Below are 25,749 nucleotides of genomic sequence, written 5' to 3'. Positions count from 1 at the left end.
CGATGTCAAACTTACATACTGCACCTTTAATTACACCTAGCCACCTACTTAAATACTATGTATTGTAAATTTCTCCTCTGTATCTGCTGTGATCAAATAGACCACAGTTATTTTAGGTGGCTGAAGTTTTGGTATCTCAGTCAGAACAATTTTCTATGTATTTCCTACAGGCCTTAAGCATGTGTATGTTGTGTTACCACACAGGCCACATAAGCATACATGTGTATGTTCTTTTTTAAAGCATTTGATCAGTTATCATGGCAGTGATGTGGCAGACATTTAACATGCTAAACGCAGTGTTAGTGTTCCCAGCCTCTCTGTTATCCACTTCCTGATCACTCAAAGATTTATTGGTGCTCAAACACTCCCCTGTGAAAAACTGCAAACATTCAGAACCTCATAACCTCCTCTCCCTCAGGCTCTTTTCTCTCTCTCTCTCTCACACACACACACACACGCATATATAGCCGTTTCCTTCTCCTAACCTCTCCATATTTCATTCAGACATGTAAATAAACACTATCAGAGTGAAAAACCCCTAGTGTCTTTTTAAGCGCACTAATTAGTTTTGGCTCACAATGTTGTATGTGGCAGGCTGTCACTTGGGTAGGTGGGGAAAAAAATGGACGTGTCAGGGCATGAGTTACTGCAACACTATTTGTTTTCTCTCTGCTGATACCCAAAGGGACCTCGGTCCAGGTGGGACAATGTCCGAAAGGACACAGAGACCTACGACGGCTTCATTCAAGTGTCATTTAGCAGAAGTGACTGACAGACATACGACTTCAGACCTTACGGCTGCCCTCTAAACACACACTTCTCCTTATTACAACCTGTTTCGGTGTGCTGTAAAGCAGGGCTGGTGTTGACATCTGGCTGCGCTCTTTCATGAGGCCTGAGGGGGGCGATCGGAGGGGCGTACGGGATAATTTGTTACGGTGTTAACAGGCTAATAGACGTCCACCTGGTTTGGAGGGTTCAGAGACAGCAGTGGCCTCCTCTGCAATCAGCTTAAGACTTCAGCCCCTTTTTATTACCCCAATTATGAGAGCCGTTTAGAGGCGAGCGCTGCGTGTGTGTGTTTTTCATGTCATCTGGTTGGGTTAGGACCCAGACACCCACTCTTACCACATCAAACGAGGCTGTCTGAGGGAAGGTGTGCTGGTGGGGTCTGTCCCATTCTCTGCTGCGCTGTCTGTGTGTCCTGAAGCTCGTTTCATGTGGTCTGCTGTGAGCTGTTAGCGGACAGATGCAGAGACCTCCCGCTTCTGCTGGACTCATTGCTTTCCACCTAAATATAGCTACACTTATTGTCTTACAACCTACTTAAGCACATGGCAAAAAAAAAAAAAAAAAAAAAAGAAAGAAAGAAAAGGAGCGTGTGGAAACTGCTTCAGTCTTTTTTGTTTTGCAACCATTAATTATGGGAAATTGTTGCTCATATGCTAGTTTTATCACATACCAGTAATTCACAATCTCACCCATCCACGTGTACACATAGACACTTCTAAACTTAAATAATATCATATATGTATTTGTTCATTTAATCATTCTCATAGTTTTTATTTTATTGAATGCTTGAAAAACATCAACAACAAATGTCATCAATCAAACAACAACAACAATCCAGGGGTTTCAGTCATTTAGTCCAAGACAAGTGCCTAGTCCTTCATCAAAGTCCTTGTTCTTCTTGCTTTTAAGTTTGTAGATGCCTCAATAGACTCAAAATACATTTTCACTTCAAATTTAAATGTATAAAAAAGGGTTAGACTTACAGAATTTAATCTTGTGGATAAAATCTGGCCAACAGAAAATAGGGTTTATGAATACTTTTCTTTTTACATTCATGGAAACCAAAGATAACATTCTTAGATGTAAATTCAAAGTCTTCACATAATCATTTAAAAAATCAAGAACATTGTGCCAAAATGTCATTGAATGGGGGCAATTCCAAAATAAATGACCTGAAGTTTTAGGATTCACTAAACAAAAAGAACAGTTGGTGTTCACATCAATCTTAAGCTTTTTAGGATTGCACTTGTTTGGATAGTATCTATGAATCTGTTTAAAGGTAACAAAAAAATTATTGGGTAATGACCAAACTTTCTTCCATGAAATATCATTTACAAAACCATTCCAATATGACATCACATAAGGCACGGTAATTTCATTCATTCATTCATTTTTTTTTCAGCTTAGTCCCTTTATTAATCCCCTTGGTCCATTTATTAGTCCCTGTTGCCACAGCGGAATGAACCGCCACGTTATCCAGCATATGTTTTACGCAGCGAATGCTCCTTCCAGCTGCAACCCATAACTGGGAAACATCCATACACACTCATTCACACATACACTACAAACAATTTAGCTTCCCCAATTCACCTATACCACATGTTTTTGGACTTGTGGGGAAAAACAGACCACCTGGTGGAAACCCACACAACACGGGGAGAACGTGCTCCACACGGAAATGCCAACTGACCCAGCCGAGGCCTTCTTGCTGTGAGGCAAACGTGCTACCCACTGCGCCACCATGCAGCGGGCACAGTAAATTAATTAATTCAAGATTTAATTCAATATTAATCATTTAAGATGTTCAAGTAAACTTTATTATTATTATTTTACTTTGTATGGTTCATGTTAATCATGAAGATCTTATTGATTACATTTTGTTTCTTATATTATTTTATAATGTTGTGGTGCTTTTTTGTTTGTTGAAAAAATGATACAACTATTTGATGATACAAAAACATTTTTTAAAAAGCCTTACGTATACCCTATGGTATAACAAAAAAATTTTAGCGGTTCTGCAAACTGCTTTACTTTCTCAAACCATGGTAAATATTGAAACTGGTCATCGTCCCATGCCTATATGGGACCCCTCAAAATGAGATAGTACATCTCAAAGGTTTAATCCTAATAAATAAATGAATAATAAATGAATTTTCAACTATATGACCAAAATAGCTAAACCTCTTTGCCAACTCTGTTCATGCAATATTAGCTCAATACACAGGATTAATATTGCTTTCAATGAACAAGATTAGGTAATTTAATTAACATTTACTTTACTTTCAAATCAGTTCAATTCAGTTGAAAAAAAAATAAAACATTTTTATAACTAGGCTGACCTTTTTATATATAGTTTTAATTGAGACTGTCAGAGGAATCTGTTGAAGATGTTATCAGTCTGATGTTCGTTCTCTCATATTGAAGATGTGATTGCTTGCTCAGGCCTTAAAGCCAAACCGTGATTTATGATCAGTTCGCTTGTTTTTGCATGACTCGTTTGATGGCATTCTCTGAACGGGCCCAATCACTGCCAAAAATCGTAAAACTACACACCTGTGTGCAGACCTACCCTCTTCACACCTGTACACATGAAATGGGAGCTCAAAATTTGTAAAAACAAAAATAAAATATAAAAAAACTCCACCCAATATGAGTAACAGCATCAGATATCTGTAGAATCTGCAGCAGGCGCATACAAACCGCAGACTTCGCATTGACACGCCATTTCAGAAATAGCACTTATCGCATGCAGATACAGGATCTAAGCTGGCCGTAATGTCCTAATCAAACAGGCCCATTTGTAGCTGCACGTTGTAAATGATCTCCTGGTGGGCTAATGCAATTAGCATTGTCTCCTGTCTGTGTACCCAGCATTTTAGCCCTACATCTATCAGCGTAATGGCGGCGGGCAGAAGCTCTGATGTTGTCTAATAAGGGCATTTTACTCCCTTTAAGAGTGGGGGGCAGGTAATGTACGACCTCTGAGGTGAAGTCCAGCGCTGTGCCATAAACCACAGCGATACGTCAAAGAGAGGGAAAGTCCAACTGAAAAGAGGTTTTAATCATTTCATTTATCAGTTGGTTCTTGCTTTTCGCTCTCCCTCTCCTCTAGTTTATCTCGGTTGGAGGAGGATACAGAGAGCGAGGGAAATCGATGCGGAGAACATTACAGTAAAATGTATTGATCAGACACAGAGAGAGCCTTGCGTGCCGCCCAGAGATGGCCTAGTGATGCAATGCTTAAAGGAATTTATCCACTGCCTTCTGCATTAACCTTTTATTGACTGCTTTGCCTGTCCATAATTAACACTCACTTTAGCTAAAGTGGTTAGTTTCAGCTGGGAGGCCAGGTGTGCGTGTGTGTTGCATTGTTCGCGAGTCGAAGTTCAAGTGCGCCGAATGTGTCGGGTGGGAGTATGCGAGTCTCTCCCCCCAGAAGAACAGAGGTGATAGATCTCCTTCTCTCCACATTAGCCGGCTATTCCAGCAGGCCTGGCTTGAGGGTTATAGGGTTTCAGAGCAAATTGAAATGAGTGATTGTAACGTCGATCTCTCCTGAGCGAGAGTCAGATGGGAGAGGTAGACTGCATCTCGCAGAGGTTAATCTGTATGGATGGTTGGCATACACTCCCAAATATACTTCCAACACTACACACACACACACACTTTACTCTTAACCGTCTTTACTCTTGACCACTGACTGTGCATGGAAATGTGGCGGCGTGAAGGTTGCAGATGTTTATTTCAGTACAGATGTGAATTTCTTCAGTTTATATAACAAATCAGTTAGGTAGGTCTATGATTAGAACCACAGATGATGGGATTTTACCTTTTCAAATGGTAACATCATCATTTACTCTAGGGCTCCACATTTTTGGTCACATTTTAAGACATTTCAATTTGAATTAAATTTTGTTAGAGATTGCAATGGTGATAATCAAATTTTTTGTCTGTTAGATACATAACTGAACAGACAAAAAGCAGAAGGAAACAGCACTACTTCTATAGAAAAGACAGCCTCTTCAATCCATTGAGAATTTGTGAAAAGTGGGATTCAAAAATAAATGGGATCAAGTTCTATTCCAGGGGTCACCAATCCCAGTCCTGGAGGGCCGGTGTCCCTGCAGGGTTTAGCTCCAACTTGCTTCAACACACCTGCCTGGATGTTAAAGTATACCTAGTAAGGCCTTGATTAGCTTGTTTAGGTGTGTTTGATTAGGGTTGGAGCTAAAATATGTAGGACACAGGCCCTCCAGGAACACGTTTGGTGACCCCTGTTCTATTATATTATTAAGTATATTAAGTGAGTAATGCAATGTGGTAAATGTCTTTAGATTATTTTTCATAGCATATGGCATATAAATGGTGGAAATTTGGCTATGTTTTACTATGGTAGTGAGCAGTGCTGGCTAAGTAATTCATTACTAATGAACTAATTCATAACTGAATGATTAAACTGTATTTAGATGAACTTTTTTAGTCTGAAATACAATTTCATTTTTCAACAAGGAATGGGCTTTATGCACTTTAAATTTTCAGCCAGGCAGCCTGGTGGCTGAACTGTTTTTCCATTACAAAATTGTGACGTTTAGGATCTGATTGCGTTAAAAATCATTGATATTCACTGCCTTTTAGATATACAATATGAAGTGGGTCTCAGATCAGACAAGAAGCCATGTCTTTAAAATTTGATGATTTATTTTACCCCAGTATTTTCAATGGAATTTCTGTGCTAGCCTGTTGCTACTTACAGCGCTGGTTACAATGGTCTTTCATCTCGTTTTACGCTTGAACAATTAAATGAGTGCTGAAGTCCTTTTAACTGATTGTATTGTAATCACATTACAACATCGATGCTGTAAAAACAACCTTGTGAAATTGAAAATAGTCACATTAAGCTTTCACCGGAAGTTGGTTGTTGGCTCTCGCTGTGCGTAGAGCCCATTGAATTACTTGATTCAGTACAACATTAATCTCTACAAATTTTAATGTTCACAAACCTTGTCCTTGTGTAACACTTTTCGCTGCATATTTTGCATATCTCTTTTATTTAACACACCTGATTTAGGTATCACCTGATTCACATCTGATTTAGCCAACTCATGAGAAGAGCACGAGTAGGAACAGTATTCCAATTGACATGTTCCTTACACTGAAAAACATTATGTCTGTGAAATTAGTGCAAACTAATTGAATTTAAGCAAACAAATTGAATTTAGTAATGTACAACATAATTTGTTTGTTTAAATTCAGCCCAAAATAAACCACTTAACTTAAAAAAAAATTTAAATCCAAGGAATCATCTTTGAATATTTTTTTTCAGTGTACATAGTGTATGCTCTCCCCCTTAGTGTATGCATAGTGTATGTATTCTATGTATACATACTACATAGTGTATGCACACAGGAATTTGGCTGAACTTATAATTTACTTTAATTTAGGAAAGATCACCACTGTTTGCAGTCTTGTCAGACAAAACTTGCTAAAGTAGTGTGGCGGGTTATTTAACCGCAATCATCCCATTTGCATACAAGTCATGTCTCGCACAGTTTTATAACCTTTGAGTCGAACACGCTTCATTTAAACTGAAATCGTGGCAGAATATCCCACGATGCCCACTTTGTAGGGCACTGTAAGAGAAACATACGTACTGTGCAGAGCGGTGGTATAAAATCAGGTTTGAGAACCACTGCCATAGACAATATATTCAGTTGAGGTCAGAAGTATTAGCCCCCCTGCTTTGCTCTGTTAAACATCATTTGGGAAATATTTAAATGAGAGAGAAAAAAATCATAGGAGGGCTAATAAATCTGACTTTATCTGCAAAACCTGAAATGTTTCAAATCAATCAATAGTATGTATGTGTGTATATATATTGTCACTAAATATTTTTACTCGGTTCATTGTTTCTGAAGCAGTGCAGTTGTTCTTGATAAATGCAAACTTATTTTATTGAAATTGAAATAAAATTATTCAGCATAATGTAGTTGTTATATTTATATGTATATTTTATGTTATAATTATATTTGTTATTTTTGAATTTATTTACAGTATTTAAGGCAAGTATTTGATAAGTAACCGCAATTAAATAACATTTTAGCAGATAAAGATTTTAATTAGAGTAACTAATTACTTTGTGACTGATTACAGCCAACACTGGTAGTGAGGTAATAAAATTGTGGTTTAAGGGTGAGGCTGTTTTTCGTTATAAAAAAAAATTACATACACCTGGATCCAAACTCAGACTCTCTCATTCACTCAAAATATGTTTTCCTGTAAAACATGTTCCATTTATGCTTTTCTTGATTCTGTATGTCTTTCCATACTAAAAGTGAATGTGAGCAGGGCTGTTAAGTTAGATATTTTGTGAGTAGCGAGTGAGGAAGGATAACTTCCTAATTCTTACAATATGATGCACAAGTCAAGTCATTTAGTCAACTATTTCTTATGATCTTTTCTGTTCTCCCATCATTGTACTAAAGAAAAATGTGTCCTTGGTACTAAAGAAACATTTCTTATAATCTAGATTGTAATACTTACCATTCCTGTCATTCTCGAAACGTGACAGTTCATCATTCACTTTCATTTTATGGAAAATAGTCCAGTCTAATATACTGAATCGATACTTAAGAAATATTTCAAACACACTTTATTTTAATATACAATTCACGCTACTAACAAAGCCTTAACAAACCATTACTAAGACTTCTAGCTGATTTAAACTGCTAATAAGCTGCTTTTTAATAGTTAGATTACAGCTGGCTTCAGGTATTGGGTTGGATTAAGGATGCGAAATAAGCTCATACTTTATAAGTGCTAATAAACAGTAAATAACTTATAATAGGCAAGGAATAAGCCAGTGCAGTGAATGGTGTGAATTGTTACTTTAAAGGGTTAACAACATGCAAATGAACAGTATTTATTGAAATAAAGTTTGTAATATTTATGCTGTCACTGTGATCAATATGATCTGCTAAAATTAAATTCAGTTTGTAAATGGGAAAGAAGCTTGATTAAAAAAGATTCGCAGTGAGTGAGATTTTTTACTCAGTATTTTTGTGTGCATTCTTATGTCTGCCATTCATTTGTGCTCCTGCGGTCTCTTTCACCATGGTCTATTTACTTGAGTTTGCTCTTCTCTGTCTCTTCCAATAATCCAGTAAATGATGAGAGAGTTTTAAACGCACATGCGCGCGCATACGGAGCAAGCTCTCATATTATTTATGAACTGATGTGCTACATCAGGGTACTTAGTGCATGTTAACGGATGTTATTGTCAAGCCCTGATGCAGTATGAGGATGATATATTGAAGCGCGATATGCTAATTCCACCCTCGGCGTGTAATGCAGCCTCTCATGTGGCCGGTGCAGTTGGAGAGACAGCACTTAACAGGAGAGCCACTCCACCATTAAGTGGCCCTTACAAAATATATAACCACAAATAGTGTCAGAGAGGGTCTGTCCTCTGACCGCTGGACATCACACGCTCATCCATAACACTGGCTGCAGTCTTTGAAGGAAGGATGGTGAGGGTTTACTGTAGGCCAGAGAGAACTGTGTATATTTGTGAAGATTTAAAGTGTTTATTATTGTTTGAACATTGAATGTTAGTTCTGTTTCTCTAATGTGTTAAATGAATTGCAAAAATGACTTAAATATTAGTGATGCTGTTCCTTTTAAAGCCTGGTTTATACTTCTGTGTCAAGTGTTTGGTGTACACCATGGCACATACGGCATGTACTGTAGTCTCTGTCACATTTCTTCTTCTGTTTTCTGTTTGTAGTGCTCTGACAGTAACACTTGTTGTAGGCACTGTAGTTGTCTTACTGTACCAAGTTTATTTGCTGATGTTTTGAGTTTATGCCGGAAATGCGTGCAATGCTACTGTAAATGTAGGTCATACTCACACTCATTCAAGAAATGTACGGTATTCTGTTCCTTGTGTATTACTCAAATGCATTTTTGCATTTTTTTTATTATTAAAAAAAAAGTTTTTTTTAAATCATTCATTCATTTATTTATTGTAATTTTGGGGCAGCATGATGGCGCAGTGGGTAGCACTTTCGCCTCACAGCAAGAAGGCCGCTGGTTCAAGCCCTGGCTGGTCAGTTGGCATATCTGTGTGGAGTTTTCATATTCTCCCTGTGTTTGCGTGGGTTTCCTTCAGGTGCTCCAGTTTCCCCCACAAGTCCAAAGACATGTGGTTTAGGTGAATTGGATAAGCTAAATTGTCCGTGGTGTGTGTGTGTGTGAATGAGTCTGTATGGATGTTTCCCAGTGATGGGTTGCAGCTGGAAGGGCATCCACTGCATAATATGCTGGATAAGTTGGAGGATCATTGTGTTGTGGCAACTCCAGATTAATAAAGGGACTAAGCCGAAAAGGAAATGGATGAATAATTGTAATTTTCTGAGATTTAAAAAATGAATGTTCTTAATCACCATTTTTTATTTTATTTTAAGATTTAATTTTTGCCTTTTTGCCTTTTAATCGACAGCACAGTAATGAGACAGGAAATGGACTCGGGACGCCCTGACGTGCTACTACTCCATATGTCAGCACACTAACCACTAGGCTATTGCACCGACTTTACAATATAATTTTACTTTAAATATGGAAATGCTATTTGACCTTTGTAACTAGTATTAAAGTCTACTCAAACTCAAACCCAGTCCAAATAAACCTAATCAATATTACATATCTATCCAAACCAACTGATATATCCCTCTGCACACATTATGATAGATTTATAAAAAGTTATTTGACTGTTTTTGTTTTCTTAGAATGGCTTATCTTAAAGTGCTGTAAAAAATGGGGATTGGGGATTCAACGTCCAATAGTGAATCTACCTTAAATTTCTAATTTAGAACTGTCCTTATATTTATTCATTTTGTGGTTTGAAAATGTATATGTCAGAAATATTAGCCCCCCTGAATTATTAGCCCTGTTTATTTTTTCCCAATTTCTGTTTAAAGGAGAGAATATTTTTTCAACACATTTCTAAACATAATAGTTTTAATAACTCATCTCTAAATAACTAATTTATTTTTTCTTGTCCATAATGAAAGTACAGAATATTTTACTAGATATTTTTCAAGAAAATTCTATACAGTTTAAAGTGACAATTAAAGGCTAAACTAGGTTAATTAGGTTAACTAGGCAGGTTAGGGTAATTTGGAAAGTTTAACAATTTACAATAATATTGTATAACCATGGTTTGTTCTGTAGACTAGCGAAAGTATATAGCTTAAAGGGGCTACTAATTTTGAGCTTAAAATGGTTTTAAAAAAATTAAAAACTGCTATTTTTCTAGCCCAAATCAAACAAAAATGACTTTCTCCAGAAAAAAAAATATTATCAGACATACTGTGAAAATTCCCTTGCTCTGTTTAACATCATTTGGGAAATATATTTTTTTAAAATGTAAAAATAATAATAATAATCAAAGGGGGGCTAATAATTCTGACTTGAACTGTACAGTATATGAACAGGACACATTAAGACGTGCTAAACAAATCGTTTGTGACCTATCACGTTCTGCATAGTAAGTATGAGTTGTTATCTTCGGGGAAAAGGTTTAGAGTACCTTGCTTAGATTAAACATATAAAAACTCTTTTTATCAGGTGAGTGATAAGCTGTTGAATAGTGGTGGCTTATACTGAGAGTATCTCTGCTTTTATTTATTTATTGGTACATATGGATGCGGGTGTGCAACTTTTTGGGGGTGGGGGTATAGATTTATGTATTTATATACTTTTCAGTTTTTTTAATGTTTGTATGGTTTTTTCTATGTATGTGGTGACTGCAGCTGAGGGCAAGAACTCAAAACAAATTTACCTAACTGGGACAATAGAGTTTTACCTTACCTTACTTTACTTTACCTTATACATACTTTTCAACAACTGTTATTTCAACCGTTTTTATTTATTCCATTATTTTTTGTTGAATATTATTGAAAACAGATATAATATTGTATTATCATGTATACAGCATACAGAAATATTTCCTCCAGTAAGTATTATAACAAATAAATAAGAAGTCTAATATATCCAGATACATCAGAAGAATGTAGCAACTAGCTAACAATGTTTACTGTACTACACCTGTATTACCTGCCTCTGAGCTAACTTACCTGAACTGCCTCCATCACTGCTCTTATCAAATGTGTGTATTTTATCCATAATGCAAATGGCATTAACATGACTTATCAACATTAATTTACTAGCATTCATGTTGTTTTTGTACAACTTAAAAGATCACAGCTGACCTTGCTAGCTAGCTAACACATTGCAATATTGCACATTCCACTATTGCAGATCGATTTACAAAAAAAACCCGAATCTGAATAAAAACCTTTTGTGAATATGTCATCATAACTTATTGGAGCTGATGTCTCAGATTTTTATCATTAATAATTGTTCTTGTGGATCTGACATGAGCTGATTGTTTGTTTTTATTGATGTTTTCATATGAATTCAGCCACCCCTCACAATAAACTCCAGTCTGTCATGTGACTTAACCACAACACATCATTGGCTAAACTAAGGTCTTCTCTTTCCAACAAAAAAATTAGAACATTAGTCTTAAAGAAATAGTGGATGGAAAATTAACAATAATAGCATGTTGCCATATAGCAACACCATGCTGTAGAGGGATTTATATATAGTAGTAACAACGGTGACTTATCACTAGGCCCACTCGGAATCTGCGCGTGTAGAATTCTGCAGATTTTCCGCGGATTTCTGCAGATTTTTAGCCCATCGTTAATTCTGTTTATTTACTTGAGTAAATGTGTGTAAATCTATAATTATTCAGTTTTTAAATTAATTACAGTAATATTATTGATTAATATGAAATTGTCCATCTGATTTATGCACAATGCAGTTTGTACAGTAATATTTTCTATTTTTTGTATATTTTCTATTTTTCTATATTTGTCTTTTACTAGATTTATTATATGACAAACTTGCTTTATTCACCAAATAAAGTGAATCTAATTGGATTTGCATTTTAAATATTAAATAAAAGTTAAAAAGATATTATTTTTATTTCATATACTAAGGTTTATTTATGATACTCCCAAAATAATACAGCAGAAATCCGCAGACTTTTACGAAAATTCTCCGCAGAAATAGCAAAAAACGTCAGCCGATTTCATCTGGCACTACTTGTCACATATTGTTCATTGTTAGTTTACTTATTTTGTTGTTGATGTTATTTTGTTTGTGTACTATTTAAAAAAAAAAAAATCTATTAGGCTGCATGTCCAACGAAGCATTTTTTTCAGGGCAGAAACGGTGGCTGATTTTTTTTTTTCTGTCGTCAAAGGAAGCGCCACATTTTTAAAATGTCGGCTCTGATGGTGCTTTTAAATGCAAATTGCAGCTGTGTTTATTTTTTTAAATGATTCAACCGTTTCTGCAGCACAACAAACAACAGCAACAAATGCTTCGGTGGACATGCAGCCTTACTGAGCAAAAATTCCCCTTTAATTGATAGGGAACACAATCTTGGATTTCTCTTTACACGCAATTGAAATTTCACACAAACATTTTATAGCATTTTAGATTCATAATTACAACAAGTTTAATCTGTATCACCCACACCCACGCACACACAAACAAGCAGATAAGTCTCACTCACACGCCCAGTTTTGTCATATTTATGAGAAGCTGTATTGTCATATTCTTGTGAAAAACCACACTGTATTAATTATGTGACAAAATGAAATGCAGTAACATCAAAGTTACTGTGGAATTACAGCCACAGGCTTTACCTGCCCAGGTGTAAATGATTGAGATATTAATCAGCGTTGGCCAGGTGTGTTTAGAGGGTGATTTACACTGCTTACACTTGTAGGATTGCAGAAGTGCATTCCTGAGGCTTCGTTCAAAGGAAGAGCAAGGAGAGGATGTTGTACCACACACACACAGAGAGAGAGAGAGACACACACGCACACACAAAAGATCTGCAGTCCTGAGCTTCTTTATAAATGTGTCATTATGGCAGGTTATTGTGTGTCATAAAGAAATCAGGAAATGAGCGCCTGGACTGCCCCTACACAAACACACACTTCTTTGTGTGTTTAGGGCCAAATTAACTATTCACACATTCCCTGGAAAGCACACACAGTAGCCCGAAGGTGTTTTCACAACAATTTAGAAATATTTAGTGTATATACACTACTGTTCGAAAGTTTTGGGTCAGTCGTTTTTTTAATGTTCATTAAAAAAAGGAGCAAAAACAATCATTTTTTAAAATATTAATATCACATAAAGGTGCTGTTTTCTTTTTCTTTCATGCATATTTTATTTTTATATCTATGTTTAAATGTAATTTATTCTAAGACTTGATTTGAGATGCATGATACTTCAGGAATAGTTCTAATATGATAATTTTTTATTTGTGTTAAAAAAAGCGCCATTTATTTTTGCAGAAAACATATTTTTATTCCCCAGGATTCTTGTTAACACTTCATTTTATAGCCTTCTTTGGCATATACATACAATTGCATGTTGTAACATATTGATATTAAATCATAGTCACTACACAATAACCGTATAAGCAGAACCTAAAACCATCTTTAAAGGTGCTGTATGTAAGTTTTTGACTCTTCTAAAGCTTAAAAATACCATAATATGTTTGCAGATATTTAAGAAACATGCAAAGTGAACATTGTTGTTCATCTGTAATGCTGAAGTTAGATATTCTGCTTTGAAAATGTCTGTTAAGTGCCGGAATGGCTGTCATTGTTTTTTTTTGTTTTTTTTTAATCCCCCAATGCCTTGGTCGAAAACTGTGTATTTCATTTATTCAGTCAGCTCTCAAAGCATGCGTCTGTGACCTCCGATGGACAGTAGCAGACTCTGAAATGTGATGCAGATTCAGAGTTCCATGTGAGGTGGTTATTAATTAGCGAATAATATAAATACTATGAAGATAAACATTAGGTGAGCAGGTTACACTGTAACCCCGTGTCAAAACACACTACATGACAAGATTTGCAGTAGTAAGCAATTGGGCTATTTGCACCAGACGAAACACAACTTTAAATGCAGCTGTTCAGAAGCACAGAATAGCACACTTACTGCACTCCAATAAAATGGTAGGGTTTATAATCCAATTATACATATTAATACATTATTAAATGTTGATGCTGAATCACTGATATGTGTCTAAAGTTGTGTCTCAGTTATAAAGTTCAATTTCTGATGGTTATTTTATTTTCAAGATCTGAGGTGAACTATCTACTGCTGCTTTCAGTAGTAAGGCAATAAATGCCATGTAAAATGGCATTCAAACACACATTATTAGCATTTAACACTGAATAAAGCACATGAGGTGTACCTGAGGTAAACATTGTCCGTTTTCTATTGAGCTGCAAGAAATAAAACAGTTTTTTTAATATATCATTTTGAGGTGTTGGATAGAACAATAACTCTTTTTGATATCTAGAATATTCCTTCTGTCATGTGCCATTGCTTTAATATAGAACATGATGTAAATCAACCTTTAGGCTCGATCGTTAGACTCGCTCCTTTTGGTCCTCAATCTGGCAACCTGCATTTACATTTGATTTGATCCAGGACAGCACGCAGGCGTGAGCGTCGCTGAAGCAGTAGTGCTGCGATAGTTTCGGTGCTGGGTCTATGTGCTCAAGCTCAATTAAAGTGACACACATTGAAATGAACACATATTGAATAACAGTAAAAAGTAGCAGTTTTAACCAATAAATGCATCGATAAGATCCACAGATTTTTTATAGTGAATCAAATGAACTTAAACAATTAAAAATGGCAACAAAAATTAATTTGGGCCCAAACTACAAAATGAAATTTAAAACAACTTTAGTATTAGTTTTCCTAAAGTTGCACACTAGTTTGATCATGTATAAATATCATTATAACTATATTGTATAAACATTATAACTATAGGTCTACATCATCCTGACAATCAAAAACAAAATGACTTGACCGTCTTCTGAGCAAGTGCACCTAAAAAGACATGAATGACACTCCTCAGAGTGTGAGAAGTATGCAGTTCTTTAGGATCTATACAATTTGAAAAATAAAGACTTGCAGGTTAAGGAAACAGCATAGGAGGAAGTTGTTGCAGGCCTTGGTGCAGATGAAAAGTTTTTTTTTTTTTTTTTTTAAGTGTATTTACAGATACCGTAGATAGGTAACTAGACAGAATAGAGATAGATTGATTTGTGCAGAAGCTCCCGATGAGGCGCACTGCTTCTGTTCTCCATACGTGCTGCTCATGCGTTGCTCATGCTCTGCTTGCACTTGCGGTGTGAAACAAGGTTAAGCCCGGAATATATAATTAGCCCAAACATTTACTTTATATAGTTTTTAGGTATGTAAATGCAACAAAATAAAGTTCAACCAGAATTTTTGCTCAAGGTTTTAATTATTCTTATTTTTTCATCAAGGACTGTCAAGTCTATAACATTATGGATTCCTTGTGTGTTAAACAGATGCCAGTCCAGCCTGGCGCAGACTTTGCCCCCTGAGGAAGCACCTGTGGACAGACCTTATTGGAGCAATGATGATCCTGACATGCCCCTCCCCTTTGACCTCTCTGACATCATCAACCGCGTTGAGTCGCTTCTATGGAGGTGTGTTTGAAAAGGTCTTCTGCAAACTTTTTCATAGTAATTGTCAATAAAATCATTAAAATAGCATTAAGAATGTTGTGAAAGAAAAGTGCATACATTCATAACATAGATGCTAAACATGATATCCTTCTGCTTTGTCTTTTCTCCTAGAATGTAAGGTGTTAATAAGGAATGGAGATAAAAGGAGAGAGAAAATATTATGGGCTGCATATTATGAGATAGAGGCAGATATGAAGATCACAGGTGACAAAAAAGTACAGCACTCACCAGTTTAGTTTTTCCTTTTTGACCCATCTTTGCCTGAAGACCAGCGTTCACCTTCACACACACACACACACACCTGCAAACACCACACTGACGTCCTCATGGATGGACTGACGGATATGAGACTGGATACCTTGGCGGATACAAATCGATATCTGGATGGGACATTTTATTTCCTATTTCCATCAGTATTGTTTACTATCACCTTAACAGAGTCTGTAGTGTTACAATGACCATGCATAGACACATATCAGTAGTAGCATCCGATATCTTTCCATACATATTCAAATATATATATCCATAAATGTATGTATGCTTTAGTTCAGTTCTCCATATATCCTCTGAAACTTTTTTGGACAGGCATTATACAAATGTATACAGTATACACAGTTTACTTCTCCTCTATTTGTGTGTGTGAGTTTGTCTGCTTGGCGTCTTTTTTAATGGAAGAGTCAAGAGTAAAAGAAAGCAAAAAAGAAAGGATATGATGGGGGAAGGAGGGGTGGTGGTGTATGACATCATTAACGGGTGTCATATGCATGGTGTTGCCTTTCACCTGGAGTATTGTCTGGGGATTTAGTGTGTTTGAATTGCCCTAAGTGTGTTTGAATGTGTATGTGCGTCCGTCTGATTGTTTGTAGGGAGAAGGTAAAGTAAAAGTTGTTGGACTGACGTTTGTCTATATTGATGGATGTGGGTACGAGACACACACAGGTGTATGTAATTGTTTTAAACGGTTTTATTTCTGAATGACTGAAAATGTGTGCGTGTGTGTGCATAAGATGTTTCTCTCTCAAGCCGGCTCTATTGGGCTCTCCAATGAACTTGCATTGCATAATTCCTGCAGTTTTTTTTTTTTTTTTTTTGGCTCCTAACCTTTCAATAACGCCTGCATATGTCTGTAATGCTGCCAGTTTTGGGGGGAATGCACTCAAACATCTTTAGATGAGTGAAGGATGAAGAAAAGCACTCTGATGTCCTTTAAATGAATGAAGGATGAATGAAAAAGGGATGACTGTTGAAGTCCAGCAGCTTTCTTTTCACTTTATATTTTTCTGTCATCAGTGTTAATGTAGAAGATGCATATTATAGTATTTGATGAAGATGCTTACATGTGTTTTATACTTTTGAAGTTTTAGAGTTGTTATTGGTTGCCAAATATTGTGTCATTGCTGAGAAAATGCTGTGAGGTTGGTATATAAATATAAATATATATATATAATCTTTCTTTTATTGTGTATTTTTTTCTGTATTCCTTTTCCGGAGTTCCACAAGCCCCGCTGCTTTTCTGAAAGCGTTTGTTTTTGCAAAGCACTAGTTATGATAGAAATAAAATATAATGCTGATTTATCAATCAGTGCATGGTTATTCGTTCTTTTTGTATGAAATACATTTTTGTATGTCAAGAAATGAAAGTAATAATGATAATTCTTAGATTGTTTTCTTAGAATTTTTATTAATAAAATTTTACAATTTTATTAGATTGTATCAAAGTAAACAGATGATCATTTAATTTCTATAAATAAATGGTCATAGCATTATATAATTCATTAAGGACTAATTAACAGAAATTAAATCCAAGGGTTACCATACACTTTACACACCATGGATTCCATTTCAGATTTTTTGTCATTTATTCATTAATTTTCCTTCGGCTTAGTCCCTTTATTCATCAGGGGTCGCCACAGCAGAATCTCCTTGTTTAGTGTGACGTCACATCCGGCTTACGTGTCTAAGCGCTCTATCAAACTGTATGGGGAGAGTCACCTAATTGTAAGAATAAACGTTTGCAAAGTGATGTAATATTTTCAAACAAACACGGGGACAACATGCAAACTCTACACAGAAATGCCAACTGACCCAGTTGGGACTCAAACCATCTCAACCTCTTTGCTGTGAGGAGGCAGTGCTGTCCACTGAGCCACCATATCACCCAGTATTTGGTTTATTTGCTTGAATTCAAAGCAAGAAAATCTGATATTTTGTGCCATCACATGGTTGATCACATGATCAGTGCAAAAATGAAAGTTTAAATACGCAATTTTAATTATTTTTGAAGTATTGTACTTATTATCTTACACTGAAAAAATTGTCAATTTATATGTGTTGAATTTAAACAAACAAATTAAATTTAGTAAAGTTTAACTTAATTTGTTTAAATTCAACCCAGAATAATTGTTACAACCATAACTTAAAATATTTTAGTAAATTCAAGGAATCGTCTTTGAATATTGTTTTCTCTTTGAAATGCAATGTTTTCCAGGTATAAATTCAATTTTGATTATTGGTTGTTTACTTAGATTTTTTGATCAAAAAATGTGTTCAATTTATAGTTTCTGATAAAGGTCTGGTCCAATTTAGTGTCACACTGTGATATTCACTCACATTTACTCATCCTGTTGTTTCAGATAAGGGCAAAAAAGTTCACCATATTGGATTTTTTCTGGCACAAGTTGATCATTCAGGTTGGTCAAATTTGCAGCTCTGATTATTAGAATACTGTTTATGTTTATGTAGGGTTTTTTTATGATTTATTTCTTTACCTATTGATAACAGGGGCACTGGCTTGTCCCAAATACATTTGCATTTGCAGGCCCCAAATGTTGCTAATGTGACCACACCTGAAGATGCTATATATTAATTTGCTTATATATATATATATATATATATATATATATATATATATATATATATATATATATATATATATATATATATATATATATATATATGCTTTGATCTAAAATGTATTTGCATCTCTCTATTTTGCATTTTTTTTTTTCCTCTCTCAAAGCTGTTATGCATCCTCAGAAGAAAAGATACCAAAGCCATCACCTTTTTTTGGCACACGTATTTTACTAAAGGGTCTGAAATAGTGCCTTGAAGGTACATATTAGTGTACATAAGTGTATCTCTTGTATTTTTAAGTACTAATATGTACCACTGAGTTACCAAAATTAGCCCTTTAGGTACAAAAGTAAATTGTTTGAGATGGTACTAGCCTAACTCCTACCTCTTTGCTATTATAGTATGTGTGTGTGTGTGTGTGTGTGTGTGTGTGTGTGTGTGTGTGTGTGTGTGTGTGTGTGTGTGTGTGTGTGTGTGTGTGTGTGTGATAGATGACAGAGCCTCGGGTGATCAGTGAATGACCACTATAAGCTTCACGTCAGTCTTTTCTCAGGCATGTGTGCACAAGTTTGCATTGTTTTAAGGAAGCAAAAAAGTCATCTGTAGTTTCTGTCTCTTACACTGTAGGTGAGAAGATGACCAGGGGCTTGTGGGATGAAATACAGGTGTGTTTATCTTTAAGGCAAGCTCATGGTTATGTGTTTGACATTCAAGTTAAAGATGCATCACTATTCGGCGATGACTTTCATATAACACCAATGAAATACAATGTCATGAATAATATATTAAGATGGGTTATGTGTTAAACCTGAATTCAATAAAAAAATGATGATGATGATGATTATTATTATTATTATTATTATTATCATCATCATCAGAATTATTGTTGTTGTTTTCCACCTCAATATTGCTGTTGAGTTCAAACCCAGAAGAGAATTTGCATTTAAGTAATTTGACCCATTGGGATTTTTCCTGTGCGGTTTCAGAACAGCAGTTCCAATGTATGATTCAAATATGTGGTTACCACCACCTAAAGGGATGTCTACAGCTTAGTTTACAACATTAATTACACTATATAGTGCATCAAACTTGAATTTTACTGCCACTGTTTGTGTTTTTTATAGATATTTTAGTAGTTTAACATTACAAATTATATATTATTATTTCTTATGTATTATTTCTTTGAGAAATTGCTACCGAATTTGATACACATTTATAAAGAAATGAGAACATTGAATCTCTGGTCTCTCACAGGACATGACTAGTCTCTTAAAATGTGGAGATACAGATCCTTAATCTGTTCAGGACTAAGCTTACAAACAATCCCAGCTGTCTTTTGTGGACACCCAGGTTTTTTGGAGAGATTGAATGAGTTAGTGACTTAGGAAAGATCCAATTTATTAAAAATCACAAATCTGAAATGACCTACTACTTTTGCTTTTTAAGTTCATCGCTTTGGCCTGCATTTGGACAACCTGCTGTTGGAGAGTTTCTGTTACTTGATAATGACTCACCATCTCGCAAAGTCAGCAAAAACTGGAAAGTTTGGCTTACAATCCAATGGAGTTTGTCCAGCCCAATCTCACAAGGAAGAGAAACAAAGTTACGTAATGTCAGAAAATTAACTGATCTTATTCATAAAAAAAATTTGATTTTTAAAAGGAGATGTGCTATCCAAACCCCATCTCTAAACTTAACCATCACTGGGGAAAGAGCAAGTCATACCAAAAACTACAACTGAGGTCACACAAATTTAGACAATTTAGCCACTAAATAATAAAAAAAGGTTACACATTGACATGAGATTGCGTTGGTTTGGCATCTAATTACCAGATTAACAGCAATAAATGAGAAGAAACTGTACATTCATTTTCATTCAGCTATTTTGGGTTCTCGACAGTGTGAAAGAATTATGACAAAAAGTCATGACTACAAATGTTTGTTACTTATTTTAATAACCTAATCAGGCACCAACTAAATATTTGCAAAGCTTAACTTATTATATTTTGTCTGTTTGATTGATATAAGTTGAGATGACTAGAAAAGTTAATTTGATACAACTAAAAATATTAAGGCAAGTGTTTTTTTACAGTGTAATTTACTGTAATTTGGAAATTGCTTTGTAATTTCCACGTTTTGCATAAAAAGTACATATACTACACCTTTACTCTTGCTTGATTTATTCCTAAAAGCAGATATATAATATGTTCAGACAATATCTGTGCAAATTTGTGAGTGCATACTTGTTTATGTGGTTTACAAGGACATGAAATTGTATAATGACATGGGTATGACCTAGTTTTACGCTCTTGAAATGGTTTATGGGGACATGTCTAATGTCCTCATAATTCAAAATGATTAAAAATAATATTTATAATTTTCTGACTTTCCAATTTTACAACAGGTTTTCTATGAGGTTTAGGGGTAGGGTAAAGCAATATAATAGGCAGTTTTTACAGTACAAAATACATTAAACCTAAGGAGAGTCCTCGTAAACTCTGTGTGTGTGTGTGTGTGTGTGTGTGTGTGTGTGTGTGTGTGTGTGTGTGTGTGTGTGTGTGTGTGTGTGTGTGTGTGTGTATGTGCAGATGTTCTCAGGAGTCCACATTTCTACACAGGCTGAAGAGTGAGTTATTCAGTAAGACAGCGAGTCCCATGAGCATCATGTGTATGTGTGTGTGTGTGTGTGTGTCCACATGATGAACACATAATGCAGTTCTCCCAGTTAACCAGCAATGATTGGAGCTGTCAGACCCGTGAGCCTTATGGTTACTGCCTGATGCTGCCTTCACTACACTGCTCAGTGCTGTGTGGGTTAAACGGCTGCTCAGGCCTGTCACAGCTGCCCAAGCAATGGGGACTAACAGCCCCTTGGCCCATCGTAATACAAGCATACAGTAGGAGAAGAAAAGAGATAATGCTTTACAGGGATTTCAACACCGTCAAAGTGTGTTGTAAGAGCTTTAAGAAAATGGCAACAGCTGTGTGGGGGGGAAAGATGACTTGTGTTGTGTATAATAATCAATATTTGTCTACTTATTTATTTATTTACTTACTTAATACAGTTTATTAGTTTGCTATTTTAACATTCTGTACTACGGTGGCCGAGAGAGCTTAACATTTAAGTTAGTGAGCTTAACAATTTAAGAAAACGCATGCAATTGCAAAAAACACCAGCAAATTAAGATCTTCATTAACAAGACAGTGCTGCAAATCCTCACAACGCAAACACATTTTTAAAAAATGTGCTGCATTTTTACACAAACAAATCAATAAAACACCCTGCATTCTCTCATAACACTGTCAAATAGCAAGGAACATAACGGAAATGTTTCAAGGGGACCCAAAAACGTGACGGACCCGCATATTTAGTTTAAAGTTATTTGGGCTAATAAAATTCTAAAAACAAGGGAATCAGGATGTTAAAATAATCAAATAAACAACTCATCTTTCAAAGATCACCCATAAAATGTTTCCAATTTTAGTTATTAACAAGAGTTATTAAATGTACTTTTACTACAGAAAATGGATATATACAAACATTTTTATGCAAAAAAAAAAAAAACGTTTAAGTAGAAGCATATATTAACTGTTTTAATAGTTTTATTTCTATTATTAGACTTAGAAATCACTTTTCTATACTTGAATCTCGTTTTTTAGCACCATGGAGAGAGGTTTGCTTCTGGCAAGTTTTATTTATGTATGTGGAATTTACATAATAATAAAATAAAGTTTATAATAAAACCAGCATCTTTTAAAGAGCGATCCTTAACATAATTATCCAAAACCACATGTTTATAAAATAAGGTAAATGATTTTAAAATATTATGAGCTCTAAAAGCTTCAACGTTTATTTAAAAAAGTCGAGTATATTGGCAAGACCAAAATAAATGTCAAATTTATTTTCTTAAAGCTTTCACAAAAACAGCATTCTCACGCAATATCAATTTTTCACCTACAACTTCACTGAGCAATAGTCACGGCATAGTGGCGTCCGTCACGTTTTTGGGTCCCCTTGAAACAATTCCATTGTGTTCCATTCTTTTTGACAGTGTTGTGAGAAAATGCATCGTGTTTTCATAAATTGTCTGCGTTGTGATAAAATGCAGCGTGTTTTATTTGTTTACATTCTATGAAAATGCAGCAGATTTTTTCAAAATGTGTTTGTGTTGTGAGGATTTGCAGCATGTGTGCTGTCAAACGGATGAAGATCTTTTCTTTATTTGAGGGTTTTTATGTAATTGCATGCATTTTCTTAAATTGCAGGCTGTTAAGCTATCTTGGTCACCGTACTTATATAAACTTAGGATATAAGACTCCAACAAGTAGGCCGTGTTTGACAATATTTGTTATTCTACTGGAACTATTTCACCGTTTTGGTTTTGCTGTGTAACATATTACAAAATCTGAAAATTGAAAAATCTGAAAATTAAGAAATATGTTTGTTAGAAAATATAAAACATAATTTAGGATGTTATTTATGATTTTTATTTTGATCAATGATTATTACATTTTGAATTCATATGATCTGAAATATTGTAAAATATGATGAATTGAGAGTTCTCGAAAAAGACCATAATTTATTCTAAATGATTCTTTTGTAAAAATTATAATTCAATTTCTGTGTTTTTAATCACTTTAAAACAGACCTGTGTAAAAGTGTAACAAATAAACAAACAGAGGTGTATTCAAGTCTTAAAGGTCAACTATTTTACCCCTTTTTCAAGATTTAATATACATTTTTTGTGTCTCCAGAATGTGTCTGTAATGTTTCAGCTCAAAACACCCATCAGATTATTTATTATACCTCTCAGAATATTGGGATTTTCTGCTCTGAACACAATGTTTTTGTTGTCTGTGCCTTTAACGCCAGTTCTCTCTGCCCATGTGCCTATCAGAGTGTGCCTCCACCTCAGCTGCATCAGATAAACAACACAGTGACAGACATGAAAAAAGCAGATCTCATGTAACGTTTTGGAGAAATACTATAGTAAGAACTTCCCAAATGACTATTTGATTTGTTGTGAAGTTAATGAGTCGATGAGAACGATGAGTCACACACAATGTCGCTAGAAAGTTCATGTGCGCGTTTAACTATGTACTGTTTTTTTAACAGCAACTGTGACAGGATACACGCTAATATTCACTGCTGTATGGATACCAATTCTGTTAATGTACAAACCTGATTTAACATCCACAAACCAGGATTGAAGCGTAATAATTGTATCTGACACGCGGCTGTAGTGATAAAGACGACAAAATCGCTGTAATTCATTGCAAACATGCACTGTTTCAAACTTATAAAACTCATTCTTGATCACTTTTGATGATGATTGATGATCACAGAGAGCTGAACAGATCTTTTAATCTCGGTTGCTTTGTGCACGTCCTTTCTTGATGATTTTAATACACGTGTTACTACAGAGAAATGGTAATACATGGCTGTCAGTCAATTTGGTGGGTGGGGAAACCGCACTCCTACATCACGTTGCGGTGGTCCTCAAAATGTGAGGAGTTTGGATACTAATTTAATGTCAGGAAATAAAAAAAAGAGACTTATTGTCTTTATATCACCCTAATATGACTGTGCGCACACTATACCTACACACAGTTCTGTCCGAAACTGCTTACAAAAGATGATGTTCATCATATGTTCATTTTAAAATGCAATACATATGACCAAAATATAGGATTGCTTTCAAAGAATATATAATAAATTACCTTCATTTTTATAGCCTCTGCATTGTTTAAGCATACAGCTAAATCTAATTGCAGTTGTGTATTATGCAAGTATATATAGTAAACCAATTTGCCTATTTGGCAAGATAAATAAACCGGTCCCACTTTATATTAAGTGGCCTTAACTAATATGTACTTACACATGAATTAATAGTGTGTATTTACTGTGTACTTATGCTTGATTAAATACATGTATGTAATTACATCTGTTATTAACTTTTGTAATAACATTTGTAAATACACTGTTGACCATCCCTTACACCTTAACCCACCCTTAAACCTACCCATATCACCAAACCTGTCCATAACCCAACCTCTATCCAAACTCAAAAGCACCACAAGTGTTCTCAAATACATTATAAACACAGTAAGTACATTATATTTTGATGTAAGTACAAAGTAGTTAAGGACACTTAATATAAAGTGGGACCAATAAACCTACTTTAGCAATTCAGAATGAATTCTCAAAAAAAGTGATTATCTTGTACATTTGAAACACAGGATGTGCAAAATGTCTTCATCTTTTCTTTAATTAGATTTTCATGATTATTGTAAATGTTATTTTTGTAGGCGTATGGTTGACGTGCTTTGAGAACAAAGGCTCTGATAGTTTGCTCATTACAGGATGCAGGGATCCAGGGCTCTCCGCAGAGTGTGTGTGTCTGTGTTTGTGATGGAACGGATCTGGCTTTTGACTGATGTGCTGATAGTGATGTGAAACTCTCGGAGCACATTTTTGGCACTTGAGTGAAGGGACACTGCTGTGATCTGGCTTAAAGGATTCCAGTGTGTGTGTGTCTGTGCTGTTGACAGTTTCATTCTGCTAAACTCTGCTGTGACCTGACTTTAGAGATGTATTCTCAGCTCACCAGAGAGAGATATATACAGTGTGTGGGTGTTTGTGTGTGCGTGTGTGTGTCGGTGGTGGCCCCTCTGAAGTCCTTCCACTCTGCAATGGCTTTGGTCTCAGGGCCTGCTTTAGATGTGGCTGTCATGTTGTATGACCCAGTTCCTGTCCAGTCCCACAGCACTGGCCACCACTGGCCCCAAAAACCTCAAACACACCAAAGCTGCTGCAGTTTTCCAGCCTGAGCACTGAACGTATTTCAAACACACATACTGTATGAGGCGACTGGCTCTGGTGTTTATAATTGTTTGTTTCCTGGCAGGTAGTGTGTTTATTGCGTTCTGTCACTCAGCTCAATCTAACCTGATATAATAGAGTCATCTGCAACTCATCTAATATGAATGAAAGATCTCTAAAATATGACTGACCTGTGTGTGTGTGTAAGTGTGTGTGTGTGCGTGTACGTGTACGTGTGTGTGCGTGTGTGTGTTTTTCTTTCTACCTTATTTCTTTTATTTTTTCTTTTATTTTTCCTTCCATTCTTCCTACCTTCCTGTCTGTTTGTGCCTTCTTTCCTTTCTTCCTTAATTCTCTTTTTCATTCTTTCCTTAATTCATTCCTTTCTTTCTGTTTGCCTTCCTTCTTTCCTTGCTTTCTTTTTTCTTTCCTATTTCTTAATTTCCCTTCCTTTTTATCTGTTTGTATCTTCCTTCATTCCTTTTTCATTCTTTCTTTCCTTCTTTCTTTTCTTTTTCTTCTTCCATCTTTGTTCCGTCTTTCCATTCTCTATTTCTTCCTTCCATGTTTTTTTCCTTTCCTTCCTTCTTCCCTTCCTCCCTCCATTCCTTCCTTCCT

At 35.4% G+C, this 25,749-nt stretch overlaps 1 protein-coding gene and 1 long non-coding RNA gene across 3 annotated transcripts in view; one reads left to right on the top strand and one right to left on the bottom strand.

Annotated features, from left to right (window-relative positions):
- The window catches only part of fto (FTO alpha-ketoglutarate dependent dioxygenase), a 231,806-nt gene extending 214,772 nt beyond the window's left edge, over positions 1-17,034 (top strand). The window contains exons 9-10 of one of the 2 annotated variants that reach the window (XM_001345874.9): positions 15,276-15,416; positions 15,567-17,034. In XM_001345874.9, coding sequence (XP_001345910.5) covers positions 15,276-15,416; positions 15,567-15,573 — 148 coding nt within the window. In that variant the 3' untranslated portion in view covers positions 15,574-17,034. Of the gene's footprint in view, positions 1-15,275; positions 15,431-15,566 lie in introns of both variants that reach the window. The other variant, XM_009303351.5, reaches the window with a different exon arrangement.
- Positions 1-25,749, bottom strand: part of LOC141375396 (uncharacterized) — a 170,446-nt gene that overhangs the window by 26,716 nt on the left and 117,981 nt on the right. The window lies entirely within an intron of this gene.

This window comes from Danio rerio, chromosome 7 (assembly GCF_049306965.1).
Source record: "Danio rerio strain Tuebingen ecotype United States chromosome 7, GRCz12tu, whole genome shotgun sequence".
In the NCBI taxonomy this organism is placed as follows: domain Eukaryota; kingdom Metazoa; phylum Chordata; class Actinopteri; order Cypriniformes; family Danionidae; genus Danio; species Danio rerio.
This window is presented reverse-complemented; position numbering and strand designations above follow the sequence as displayed.